The sequence below is a fragment of the Oncorhynchus nerka genome, linkage group LG1 (genome assembly GCF_034236695.1).
Source record: "Oncorhynchus nerka isolate Pitt River linkage group LG1, Oner_Uvic_2.0, whole genome shotgun sequence".
NCBI classification, from domain to species: domain Eukaryota; kingdom Metazoa; phylum Chordata; class Actinopteri; order Salmoniformes; family Salmonidae; genus Oncorhynchus; species Oncorhynchus nerka.
In genome coordinates this window covers 23,981,433-23,994,957 of record NC_088396.1, presented here as the reverse complement: position 1 = coordinate 23,994,957, position 13,525 = coordinate 23,981,433, and the positions used below count along the sequence as shown (strand labels likewise).

The 13,525-nt window shown below is 45.0% G+C and overlaps 1 protein-coding gene across 3 annotated transcripts in view; it reads left to right on the top strand.

Annotated features, from left to right (window-relative positions):
- Window positions 1-3,570: 3,570 nt before the first annotated feature.
- Window positions 3,571-13,525, top strand: part of impg2a (interphotoreceptor matrix proteoglycan 2a) — a 38,388-nt gene continuing 28,433 nt past the window's right edge. For 2 of the 3 annotated variants that reach the window (XR_003862640.2, XM_029652852.2), the window contains exons 1-9: window positions 3,571-4,024; window positions 4,138-4,389; window positions 7,008-7,174; window positions 7,430-7,455; window positions 7,589-7,621; window positions 7,877-7,911; window positions 10,860-11,077; window positions 12,340-12,398; window positions 12,673-12,693. Coding sequence is in view for 2 of the 3 variants with exons in the window: in XM_029652852.2 (XP_029508712.2) it covers window positions 3,946-4,024; window positions 4,138-4,389; window positions 7,008-7,174; window positions 7,430-7,455; window positions 7,589-7,621; window positions 7,877-7,911; window positions 10,860-11,077; window positions 12,340-12,398; window positions 12,673-12,693 (890 nt within the window). In the remaining variant the exon portion in view is untranslated. The remainder of the gene's footprint in view (window positions 4,025-4,137; window positions 4,390-7,007; window positions 7,175-7,429; window positions 7,456-7,588; window positions 7,622-7,876; window positions 7,912-10,859; window positions 11,078-12,339; window positions 12,399-12,672; window positions 12,694-13,525) is intronic. The other variant, XM_029652917.2, reaches the window with a different exon arrangement.

Genomic DNA, 13,525 nt, shown 5'->3' with positions numbered 1-13,525 from the left:
TGACTCTTGGTATGCTTGGACCATGCTAGTTTGTTGTTGATGTGGACACCAAGTAACTTGAAGCTCTCAACCTGCTCCACTGCAGCCCCGTTGATGAGAATGGGGGCGTGCTTGGTCCTCTTTCCTGTAGTCCACAATCATAACCTCTGTTACCTTCTCTATGAATGATAAAGAACAACGAGCAACGAACAGTCAGTAAGAGTTAACGTTCAACACTGGTGATATCGCTGATTCCATGCAGTGATGATTTTGTTACTCATTTTATAGCTTAAGCCAGTATAACTACAGTAGATTTGTCATTGTTTCGGGGGGAACCTGCCTCAGCCACCACAGATGGGTAGCAGTTACCTGAATGATTGTTTTGTGCCGAAACACTGTCCACATGGCAGCTATCAGTGCAGGATGCTTTGTGCCTCAATGGCTGCCCAGTTGTCCTGCCGATGATATCAGGTTACAGGGTAAAGACTTTTATCTCCCTCACCAGCTTCAAACATCTGCTATCTGAGCAGCTAACCGATCGCTGCAGCTGTACATAGTCTATCGGTAAATAGCCCACCCATTTTTACCTACCTCATCCCCATACTGTTTTTATTTATTTACTTTTCTGCTCTTTTGCACACCAATATCTCTACCTGTACATGACCATCTGATAATTTATCACTCCAGTGTTCATCTGCAAAATTGTAATTATTCGCCTACCTCCTCATGCCTTTTGCACACAATGTATATAGGCTCCCCTTTTTTTCTCTACTGTGTTATTGATTTGTTAATTGTTTACTCCATGTGTAACTCTGTTGTCTGTTCACACTGCTATGCTTTATCTTGGCCAGGTCGCAGTTGCAAATGAGAACTTGTTCTCAACTAGCCTACCTGGTTAAATAAAGGTGAAATAAAAAATAAAATAGAAAAAAGAGCTCAGGGCATTAGAGTGAGTGGGGCTATGCAGGCCATTGTAGTCACCATGTATCAGCACAATGGTCCTGCCAATTATTTCAACCAAAAGCCTGGGACAGTGATGGATACTTTGGCTCCCTATCTGACCTGATAAGATCAGATAGGTAGCAATATAGAATCGCTACACTTTGCCCTCTGATTGGCTAGGTGGATTTCCGGCCATGTTGGCAATGGAGGTTTCAAGACAATTACATTGGAACTAATGAGCTTACCTTTGGCTGAAAAAAATCCTCCCAAAACCAAAGGTTTCTCTATACTTTAGACGCAGTTGATGGCCTGTAGATAGGCTGGTGTTTGTACTACAACAAAGAGCGATTGCGTGCAACAGTAAGTGCTACGGTAAGTTCATTAGCTCAGGATCACTGTCTGTCCACCCGCTGAACTCTTTATTCCCATTTTGAAGATGAATTGAACATCATTAACCTACAGTACATTGTCTACTATGGTGTAACCTTTAACCGTTAACCCAGAGTCTAATGGATGTACTGATTCCTCATGAATATACAGTAGCTCACCACCTTGTTTGGAATTTCAGGTCCTTTTCTGAACTGATTAGGAGAAATAATTCTGAGAACATATAGAACTACCATTTTGGTGACTCGTAAGAGTCCGTGTCACAACAGGATCCATATCCACAAGGTAAAGTGAAGGGTGAAAGCTCCCAGCTTTGCGCACACAGAGGATTTTGTCTGCCGCCTCTCAGCCCATCATCTAGACCACTTGTTCCATAATCACTCCCATGTCTGATTGTGTGTGTGTCTGAGACTTGCACAAACATGCATGCATGTGGCTGTACATGCATGTGTCTATGTAGCCTACATGATGTGATGTACGCTGAGTGTACAAAACATTAAGAACACCTTCCTAATATTGAGTTGCACCCCACATTTTGCCCATGAAACAGCCTCAATATTTCAGGGCATGGACTCTACAAGGTGTCGAAAGCATTCCACAGGGATGCTGGCCCATGTTGACTCCAATGCTTCCAACAGTTGTGTCAAATTTGCTGGATGTCCTTTTGGGTGGTGGACCATTCTTGATACACACAGGAAACTGTTGTGTGAAAAACCCTGCAGCGTTGCAGTTCTTGCCTACTACCATACCCCGTTCAAAGGCACTTCAATATTTTGTCTTGCCCATTTGAACCCTATGAATGGCACACACACAATCTATATCTCAATTGTCTTGAGGCTTAAAAATCCTTCTTGAACCGGTCTCCTCCCCTTCATCTACACTGATTGAAGTGGATTTAACAAGTGACATCAATAAGGGATCAGAGCTTTCACCTGGATTCACCTGGTCACTGGACCATGCTGTGCCCATGTCATGGAAAGAGCAGGTGTTTTTAATGTGTTTGTGCCTCAATGGCTGTACAATATGAGGACCAGTAGGACCTACCCAGGTTGTGTATTATTCATGTATGCGGTATCACTGGAATCTATCCTGCTTGACCTTAGCTAAGGTGAGGTTCCTTCAATTTAGACTCCGGCCGCACAGTACCTAATTCCCTGATGATGATTTATTTTAAACGCTCTAAATCCTAAATGGAGGATTTCATTGGGCCGTGAACAAACATGACTCGACCAGCCTCTTTGACACAACTACAAATGATTGAGGAGTTTGCTAAAGCACAACCAGATCTGGTTATGTCATTATGGTTAAACTCAGTGTTTCCTAGTCCATGTCTAATGGCCCTATGAACTATGATTGATTAAAGCAGCACTGACCTGATCAAATCATAAACCTGAACATTATCCTCAGGTAAAGATTAGAGAGCTAGCTATCTGTTAGTTCTACTAAGACTGAAAATATAGGCCTCAGCCAGTTCCAGCCTTGAGTAGAGTTTCATTTTGACCAGGACTGTCTGGTACCTTGCACTTACAGCCGTCTCTCTCTGCGGATGGCCTCTCTTCCCTCCCCCTTTCCCATCTCTCTCTGCGGATGGCCTCTCTTCCCTCCCCATTTCCCATCTCTCTCTGCGGATGGCCTCTCTTCCCTCCCCATTTCTCATCTCTCTGCGGATGGCCTCTCTTCCCTCCCCCTTTCCCATCTCTCTCTGCGGATGGCCTCTCTTCCTTCCCCATTTCCCATCTCTCTCTGCGGATGGCCTCTCTTCCCTCCCCATTTCTCATCTCTCTGCGGATGGCCTCTCTTCCCTCCCCTTTCCCATCTCTCTCTGCGGATGGCCTCTCTTCCCTCCCCATTTCCCATCTCTCTCTGCGGATGGCCTCTCTTCCCTCCCCATTTCTCATCTCTCTGCGGATGGCCTCTCTTCCCTCCCCATTTCCCATCTCTCTCTGCGGATGGCCTCTCTTCCCTCCCCCCTTTCCCATCTCTCTCTGCGGATGGCCTCTCTTCCCTCCCCCTTTCCCATCTCTCTCTGCGGATGGCCTCTCTTCCCTCCCCCTTTCCCATCTCTCTCTGCGGATGGCCTCTTCCCCCCCTTCCCATCTCTCTCTGCGGATGGCCTCTCTTCCCTCCCCCTTTCCCATCTCTCTCTGCGGATGCCCCCCCCCTTTCCCATCTCTCTCTCGTCCACGTTTCCCTCGCACTAAGCACCAATCCCAGTATTACACCAGTAACGTCTTAACAAGCTGCTCTAAAGGGCTTAGCCAACAAGATTAGGGAGCAAAAAAAATCTCTCTCAATGGGCTATCTGCCTACCTGTGGCCGCGAGCTGTTCTTCAGCACCACACCTTCTTCAGCCCACGGAGGAAAGGAGGCCATCACTTTATTTTTCCTAGCCACTGTGCTTCTACACCTGCATTGCTTGCTGTTTGGGGTTTTAGGCTGGGTTTCTGTGCAGCACTTTGAGATATCAGCTGATGTAAGAAGGGCTTTATAAATAAATGTGATTTGACTTTATCTAATCACTTCATAATTATTGGTGAGGGACTGATGCGTTTGCTGGATTTTGAACTATGCAATCTCGTAAGGAGGGACTAATACCATTTTTCAACCCCTCTGAGTTAAAACTACTACGGATTTAAGATGTCGGACTCTTTATTGAAATGTATTTTGTGTACACTTCCATTCATTTTAGCGTTCGCACTTTTGGGAATAAGAACAGGTATGTATTTATGTAGGTAGGTAGGACGAATAAATAATCAATCTACACATCAATCTACTGCAATTTCAGATGGAGTTGTTGTCCAATGTTATCTGTTTAATGTTTTACCACAGATGCTGCATCTGGAGAAGGACCTATTCTTCCTGATGGACAGGATCTTTATTTCAAAACAGTTGGCATTTCACCCATTCTATCAGTTCCTCAAAGCATAGTTCATTCACCTGTCCTCAAGGTTTCAAACAAGGACCATGGAGCTACCCACCGGCAGAAGCGCAATGTCCTTTTCCCCAGCGGGGTCAAACTCTGCGGGCAGGAGAGTGTGCAACAAGCCATCGCAAATCATCTCAGCTACTTTCACCTTCGAGGTGAGTTATTTAGATTGCTGGGTTATGGCATAATATTCACTACATTACAACCACCACTCACTGACCTGTATGGATAATGCTGGAGATAGAAGTAGCCCGTAAGCACAGATCTGGAATCCGTTTACTCTTCCCAAATTGTAACCTCGACCGTTGGGGGGAGAAAGACAACGAATTTAAGATAAGTGTCTAGGCTTAACTTCACACTTTATCCGATAGGCTCTATACTGTATAGTGCTGTGTGCTTATCCTTTTTAGATGCATGGTTGTGTGTGTCTCTTGCCTCTAGCCAGGGATTTAAACGTGGGCAGTTGCAACACAAGCCAGCGGTGGGAGAGGCCAACACATACTGTAACATCTATGGGCCGACGTGAGTTCTCGGTCCTCCCAGTCCCTCAGTTCCAAGTCTTTGGTCTTATAATGGCGTTTAGAACAATCATTATTTAACCCTCCCGTCGCTCCTCTTATCAAAGACCTTCACCTGATGGAGTAGTGCTTGAAGTGCTGCAGATATCATGACATCTGTTGGAGGATTGGTGCTTGCCCACAGACCTATGGCCAGTTGTGCATTTACCTCCAGATTCGCTTGGGCTACTGACTGTAGGTATTAGCTGATCCCAGATCTACACATGTGGCACCTTCTGGCAACCCTTACCCAGACTTTAGAGTAGGTCTATATCCTTTACTCACCCAGCCCTAGAAACGTGAGGTGTGTGTCAACTGCATTGAGATATTTGGGTCTCAACCTATATGCCCTCTCCATCATCAGATATTCAGCAACATATGCTCTACTTTAGATTAATTTCCTGGCGATCAGTAAGTCACTCTGTAAGTCAAGATAAGCCCATTTAGAGCACCTGTACTGCACTTGGAGAGACAGGGAGGGGGAGAGAGAATGACTCCTGAGAAGGATGTTGGGCGTGAGAAGACCGGTTAAAAGTCTAACGCTCAGAACATGTCTCCAGCCACTCAGGAGAGAGAGACGGAGGCTTAAGGTTCTGAGAGGGAGGAGCTTTGAAGAATCTGTGGGCCTGTTAGTGGCTCATCTGTGATGAGTGTGCAGGACAGCTCTGCATGTGACTCCAGTCTGGTGGGCTACTGAGACACTGACCTGGCTGGACCTGACCTGACCTGAACTGGACCGGACCTGGCTGGACCGGACCTGGCTGGACCGGACCTGGCTGGACCTGACCTGACTGGACCTGGCTGGACCTGACCTGACTGGACTCCATTAGAGGGTTGCTAATCCTTGAGTTTCCCGATGAATAGTAAAGCTATTCCAGGACCTTCTCTATACTATCCTTTATGAAGATGTATATATATATTTTTTTACTTTAATGAGATTGGTTCAATTTGGAAATAAATACAGCACTTACTAAAGCACCTGATTTAAACATCTGCTCATGAAGACCTTCCAGATGGGCAGAACAAATCCCTTCCCGGTGCTCTTTAGACCAGGGCCGTGGTTGGGGATTGTCTAGATAGGGGAGCACAATGGTTGTTGAGATGGTACTGTATTATGTAGGTGCAGGGTCCCATGTTGATAAAGTTGAATTGAGAGGAGAACAGTTTTTTTATTTTATTTCACCTTTATTTAACCAGGTAGGCAAGTTGAGAACAAGTTCTCATTTGCAACTGCAACCTGGCCAAGATAAAGCATAGCAGTGTGAACAGACAACACAGAGTTACACATGGAGTAAACAATTAACAAGTCAATAACACAGTAGAAAAAAAAGAGTCTATATACATTGTGTGCAAAAGGCATGAGGAGGTAGGCAAATAATTACAATTTAGCAGATTAACACTGGAGTGATAAATGATCAGATAGTCATGTGCAGGTAGAGATACTGGTGTGCAAAAGAGCAGAAAAGTAAATAAATATAAACAGTATGGGGATGAGGTAGGTAAAATTGGGTGGGCTATTTACCGATAGACTATGTACAGCTGCAGCGATCGATTAGCTGCTCAGATAGCAGATGTTTGAAGTTGGTGAGGGAGATAAAAGTTTCCAACTTTCAGCTTGGGACAGCGTTAAGGGACAGCGTTAAGGGACAGCATTAAGGGAGATACTGTGCCGTAGGAACTCATCTGTAACCATATTAACCCATGGGGATTGGGAGATGTTTTGGCTCCAGGGAGCAGAACAGTGAGGGTCGAGTAGGTAGTGACAGGTCATTGTGTTGGTGACCTGTCCCCCCCCCCCCCTCACCTTTATTTAACCAGGTAGGCCAGTTGAGCACAAGTTGTCATTGTACTCTCCTGTAAGCTGACTTGCAGTATGAAAGGGGTTACATCACTGGTTTGGCAGTGGCATGACATTGGAGAGTGATACTGAGGTCAGGCATACAGGTACACAACATGCTAAACATGGAATCAAATGACTCTGACCTGGCCGGGGGTATGTACTGTACCACACTTCAATCTACACTGTGATCCACACATGAGCTAAGATGCTAGCTAAGATTTACCTCAGGGGGTCACAGCTATAGAACTGGAGGGCCACAGCCTAGGGTGGTTTTCCTACCTGCTCATTGTCATCCTTAGAGAAAGTTTTCTACTAGGTGAATGGGTTCTTTCACCAATCAGTGACATTAGTGTGTGTGTGTGTGTGTGTGTTTTAGTGTGTCAGGAGACTGTGTGGGAAGCCTTCAAGATTTTCTGGGACCGCCTCCCGAACCAGGAGGAGTACCAGACCTGGATGAGGCGGTGCCTGGACGGCACGACCACCGCTCTGGAGATGGGCAACAACTTCAGCCAATCAGAGGAGCACCTGGCTCTGGTTGAGAGTGTGAGTGTGCTGTTTTTGAAAGCGGAGGGGGGTAGTGGGTGCATAGCAGATCTGAGTCTTTTCAGTCTCCATGAAAGTACCATCATCATGTATATCTACTACCTGTACATCATCATTCATCCAAAAAGTCATAGTTTCCAGCTGCTTTTTGTGTTTTTTTAAAATGTTATTTTGTGTGTATCTAACAATTATATTCCTGCTTCAGTTATTACTGTATTTGCTCCTGTAACATTTCTGTCTTCCGTCCAATTTCAGAGAATGTCAGTGACGGGGTTAAAAAGGCAAGGCATCATATCCTATTCACTTCATTTGCCATTGCAACCACTCTTTGATTCACTGGGCAAGACCCTTGTATTACATGTCTCATTCATTTCCCCATTGCTGTTTTCTCTACTTCTGTTCTATCAACTGTAGTGATGCCACCAACTCATGGTTACATATGTGCAGGTAAGGTTCTGAAGGTTCTTCAACCTTACCTGGCCATATCACTCCTCATCCTCTGCACCCTCTGCTGTGCCCACAGAGATAGATACCGTGTATATATCTCTATGGCTGCTGTGCACATGTCCACTCCATGTAGAACCCCAAACATTGTCATGTGCTTCTTAAATGACTCTTCAGAAAAGCTTTTTATAATTTGAATTGATGAGATCTGTGAGTGAAACCTCTTTCTAACTGTGACTGACTGTTGTTCTTCCACAGCACCCAGACTCCAGACACAGAACAGGAGGCTCAAGGTCAGTGACACATGCACTCTTTCATCCCTCCTTTCTCTCTCTCTGTCTTTCTCTCTCTGTCACTCTCTCTCTCTCTGTCTCTCGCTCTCTCCCGCTGTCTCTGTCTCTCTCTCTCGGTCTCTCTCACTCTCTCTGTCTCTCAATTCATTTCAAGGGGCTTTATTGGCATGCGAAACGTGTTAACATTGCCAAAGCAAGTGAGGTAGATAATATACAAAAGTGACATAAACAATAAACATTACACATACAGACGTTTCAAAACAATAAAGACATTACAAATGTCATATTATGTATATATACAGTGTTGTCTTCACTGGTTGCCCTTTTCTTGTGGCAACAGGTCACAAATCTTGCTGCTGTGATGGCAAACTGTGGAATTTCACCCAATAGATATGGGAGTTTATCAAAATTGGGTTTGTTTTTGTTATGCACTTGAGTGAGGACCCAAAAGCGGTTTAACAAAAACAGAGTCCTTTAATGTAAACACAGGGAAGACATAGATCCTCTTCAGATGTAGATAATGGAAAAATAGACAACCCGCAGAGAGGGCGACAAATGAATCAAAAAGTCCTTCTGATAATTACAAAAGAGCCCCCTTCTTAGCAGCAGAGGAGAATAGCTGGGTTAGCGGCGACAGGCTGCAGGTCTCTCTGGGTAGGCGCGGGTCGTAGAGGAACAGTGGTACCTGATCTCACGTAGCATCAGATGAACTGGACACAGTACAAACGATAAGACAGTTAGCTGAGTACAGGATGCACTTGCCAGGCAGATACCGACAGGACGGGACAAGGGTGAAGCAAACGAGACGATAGTTTGTTTCTGTCATGAGAAACTCAAACGAGAATCTGACAAAGAAAGAAGCAGGAACAGAGAGAGAAATAGAGACCTAATCAGAGGGAAAAAGGGAACAGGTGGGAAAAGGGTGAACGAGTTAGTTAGAGGAGATGAGGAACAGCTGGAGGAGGAGAAAAAGAGAAGGTAACCTAATAAGACCAGCAGAGGGAGACAGAGTGAAGAGAAAGAACAGGAACAAGACATAATATGACAAGACATGACAGTTTTCAAATTCTTAGTGGATCTATGTAAACTGAGGGAAATATGTGTCTCTAATATGGTCATACATTGGGCAGGAGGTTAGGAAGTGCAGCTCAGTTTCCACCTCATTTTGTGGGCAGTGTGCACATAGCTTGTCTTCTCTTGAGAGCCATGTCTGCCTATGATGACCTTTCTCAATAGCAGGGCTATGCTCACCGAGCCTGTACATAGTCAAAGCTTTCCTTCATTTTGGGTCAGTCACAGTGGTCAGGTATTCTGCCACTGTGTACTCTCTGTTTAGGGCCAAATAGCATTCTAGTTTGCTCTGTTTTTTGCTAATTCTTTCCAATGTGTCAAGTAATTATCTTTTTGTTTTCTCATGATTTGGTTGGGTCTAACTGTGTTGCTTTCCTGGGGCTCTGTGGGGTGTGTTTGTGTTTGTGAACAGAGCCCCAGGACCAGCTTGCAGGTGAAGGTGATGGCTTTGTTATGGAAGGTTTGGGAATCACTTCCTTTTAGGTGGTTGTATAATTTAACGGCTCTTTTCTGGATTTTGATAATTAGTGGGTATCGGCCTAATTCTGCTCTGCATATATTATTTGGTGTTCTACGTTGTACACGGAGGATATCTTTGCAGAATTCTGCATGCAGAGTCTCAATTTGGTGTTTGTCCCATTTTGTGAAATCTTGGTTGGTGAGTGGACCCCAGACCTCACAACCATAAAGGGCAATGGGTTCTAGCCAGATCCTAATTGGTATGTTGAATCTTATGTTCCTTTTTATGTTCCTTCTCTCTGTCTCGTTCTCTCTCTCTCTGTCTCGTTCTCTCTCTCTCTGTCTCTCTCTCTCTGTCTCTCTCTCTCTCTCTCTGTCTCTCTCTCTCTGTCTCTGTCTCTCTCTCTCTCTCTGTCTGTCTCTCTCTCTCTCTGTCTCTCTCTCTCTGTCTCTCTCTCTCTCTCTCTGTCTCTCTCTCTCTCTCTCTCTCTCTCTCTCTCTCTGTCTCTCTCTCTGTCTCTCTCTCTCTGTCTCTCTCTCTCTCTCTCTCTCTCTCTCTCTCTCTCTCTCTCTCTGTCTCTCTCTCTCTCTCTCTCTCTCTCTCTCTCTCTCTCTCTCTCTCTCTCTCTCTCTGTCTCTCTCTCTCTCTCTCTGTCTCTCTCTCTCTCTCTCTCTCTCTGTCTCTCTCTCTCTCTCTCTCTGTCTCTCTCTCTCTCTCTCTGTCTCTCTCTCTGTCTGTCTGTCTCTCTGTCTCTCTGTCTGTCTGTCTCTCTCTCTCTCTCTCTGTCTGTCTGTCTGTCTGTCTGTCTGTCTGTCTGTCTGTCTGTCTGTCTGTCTGTCTGTCTGTCTGTCTGTCTGTCTGTCTCTGTCTCTGTCTGTCTGTCTCTGTCTCTGTGTCTGTCTCTGTCTCTGTCTCTGTCTCTGTGTCTCTATCTCTCTCTCTATCTTTCTCTCTATCTTTCTCTCTATCTTTCTCTCTATCTTTCTCTCTATCTTTCTCTCTATCTTTCTCTCTCTGTCTCTCTCGACCCCATCTCCCTCTCTATCCCAGTAGAGCTGTTTAATCCACATTAGAAATCAGAGCAGAGTTAGCCAACTCTGACTCTTGATGTCTTGGTCCACATAAGCCAAGCAATAGTTCTGATGTCTCGCGGTAAACATACCATTACAATGATAGAGGATTTGGCTAAAGTACATATAGCACAGACCAGCGTCTAAGTTGACAATCAACGATTCTCTAGTCCTGAGGACCCACAGGTTGTGCAGGCTTTGGATCCAGCCCAGTAGTAATGTACCTGAGTCAGCTAATTAACTCATTCTAAAGAGCTCGATTAAGTTGATTCAGAGACAAGTGCTCTAAGGAAAGTGTTGCTTTGTAAAAACACTGACTTTTACCCTCTCACTCCCTAACCACCCAGAGGTCGTCGGTGAGGTCATCATAGAGGGGCCAGAGGCTGCGGAGGCGGAGCCTTCCAAAGAACCCACAAATGACATAGAGATGGAGGTGTTGGCGCGGGTCCACCTGGAGCAGGTGGTGGAGCTCAGTATCCTGTTGAAGGGAGAGAGGTACAGCGATGCTCTCAGAGACCCTGCCAGCCTCCAGTACCAGACACTCAACCAGCAGTTCACTGACAAGGTACGACTCAGATGTTCTTTCTCCTTCTCTCACTCCTGTCACCCCTTTTCACTCTCCATCCTCTTCCCTCTCCTGGCCTCTCCTCACCCATCACTTGGTTTGTAGGCTTGGCTCTGAGGCTGTAGTGATGTATTGTTAGATTTAACACACACAGTTCAGGGCACTATAAAGAAGCCTCACAGTTGGGCAGGATTTCAAATTCCCCTTATTTGATTGTTTGTATTTGACACTAGGCATGCCTTGTGTGAAAGGATGCTGAAATTGACCGTTTAGGATGTGGCTTGAGGCCGCAAGAGGGACTGGAGTGAAAAAGGCAGGACACACACCCACGAACTCACAGATAACTTTCCTCCACCATTGAGGTTTTTTGACTGAGAACAACTGGGTCAGATGTTTTACTGCTGCTGGTAAAATGAGAGGATTCTGACTCTCCCCTGCAAGCCATTAATGCACTCATTACTACTCTGTCTTAAACTTGATCACTCTGTGTACAGGAAGGGGGAAGGAAATAGACAGGGAAAGAAGGAGAGAGATTGGAAAGGGATGGACAAGTTCGGAAAGACACAATGTGACAGCTGAAAAAGTAGGCTGTGTCTCCAAATGTGTCCAAATAATAGTGATTGCGAAAGCAGATATCTGGCGCATTGAAAGCAGATATTTGGCGCATTGAAAGCCGATATCTGGCGCATTGAAAGCAGATATCTGGCGCATTGAAAGCAGATATCTGGCGCATTGAAAGCAGATATCTGGCGCATTGAAAGCAGATATCTGGCGCATTGAAAGCAGATATCTGGCGCATTGAAAGCAGATATCTGGCACATTGAAAGCAGATATCTGGCACATTGAAAGCAGATATCTGGCACATTGAAATCAGATATCTGGAACATTGAAAGGGAAAGGCAGAAAACGGTGTAATGGCAGGCTTGTTTGTACACTATTAAACTTAATTCCATTTTATCACTGAGGAGGTATTCTGCAATGATGGGTCAATGAGTCAGCAGCACAATGCTTCTCTTCACAAAGCGCTTCACATTAGCACCCAGTAACAAGGTTCAATCGGTGGTCTGAGTGAGTAGTAGTCACTAGATGGCCATGCTAGAGAGGACATCAACTGTCTATATCCTCAGAATTCAGTACCTAAGCTATTCCTTCTTTTTTTTGTTGATTAGGTTTAGGGATAAGGATAGTGATAAAGTTAGGTCACCGAGTGACATGGATGCTGATGTTGACTGTTGAACTCTTGTTGACCTCTGTGTTTACAGATAAAGGATGCTGTGGGGGGACTGCCAGGCTTTAAGAGTGTGGCTGTGCTGCAGTTCAGGTCAGTCTCTGCTGTAGTGGTGTAGGAGACTGGTCCTGGTCACATCTTGATGTGCCTCAGTTTAACTAACTCCCTTAACTGTCATTGTCATACTATACTGTACGTAAATGTATGGCATGACAGCATTAATCTTAAGAGTTGGCTAAAACACACAGATGTGACCAGGCTAGTGGTGTTAGACCATTGGTTTGATAAATTGACCTGACCTTCTCACCTGGTCTTTGTCAAACATCATTTCTTTAGATAAAGCGTGTTTTGTTTATGTTTCATGCAGGCTTCAGAAGGATGCCCAAGGGTGAGTATAGACACTTACCAACAGCCCTGGAGGTGTTCAGTCACTAGGAATCTGACCCTAGATCTGTGGTTAAGAATAACCTTGTCTACACAGAGAGTGTGTGTGTGTGGTTGTCGCTGTCTGAGGGTCACGCGGGATCCATGCTGTGTTTACCTGTGAGCATGTGTGAGGGTGTGTTGGGTGTTTTTCTTTTGTTTGCTTGGCTTAATGGTGTTATCGCGGTCGCTCACCTGAAAAGCAGGATAAGGCCGGGGCCTGACAGAGAGACAAGCTGCTACCTCACCCTTAACCCAGGAGAGGAGCTAATCTCTGGGGCTTTATGCCCACAGCAATCAGCCTTATGGTCTGTCAATGTCAACCACTGGGGGGGGGTGATGAATTTTTACACCAATAGTGTTAAATGTAACACATTCAAATCAAATTGTATTGGTCACATACACATGTTTAGCAGATGTTATTACAGATGTAGCGAAGTGCTTATAGTTCGAGGCTAATGATGTAAGAAAAAAACAAAAAGGACAAATAAATACTGCAAAATTGCTTAGGAGCCAGAAACAGAGCTGCCATGTCTATTGGCGCCATTTTGAACTTAGCATTGAACATCTCAAATGGTGTTAAACTAACAGCCTAAGAGTGTTGGATTCCTAATACCAGACGATGTTGCAAATTCCAACTTATATTTTATTAGAGCTGATGCTTTTACACTTTCTCAGTGTTGGGGAATTAACACCTGTGGTGATACAGTAACTCATTTTGGAGTATTTGAATTATTTGCATATTTACCTGTATCACCCATGTCTGTATCACCCATGACTGTATCACCCATGACTGT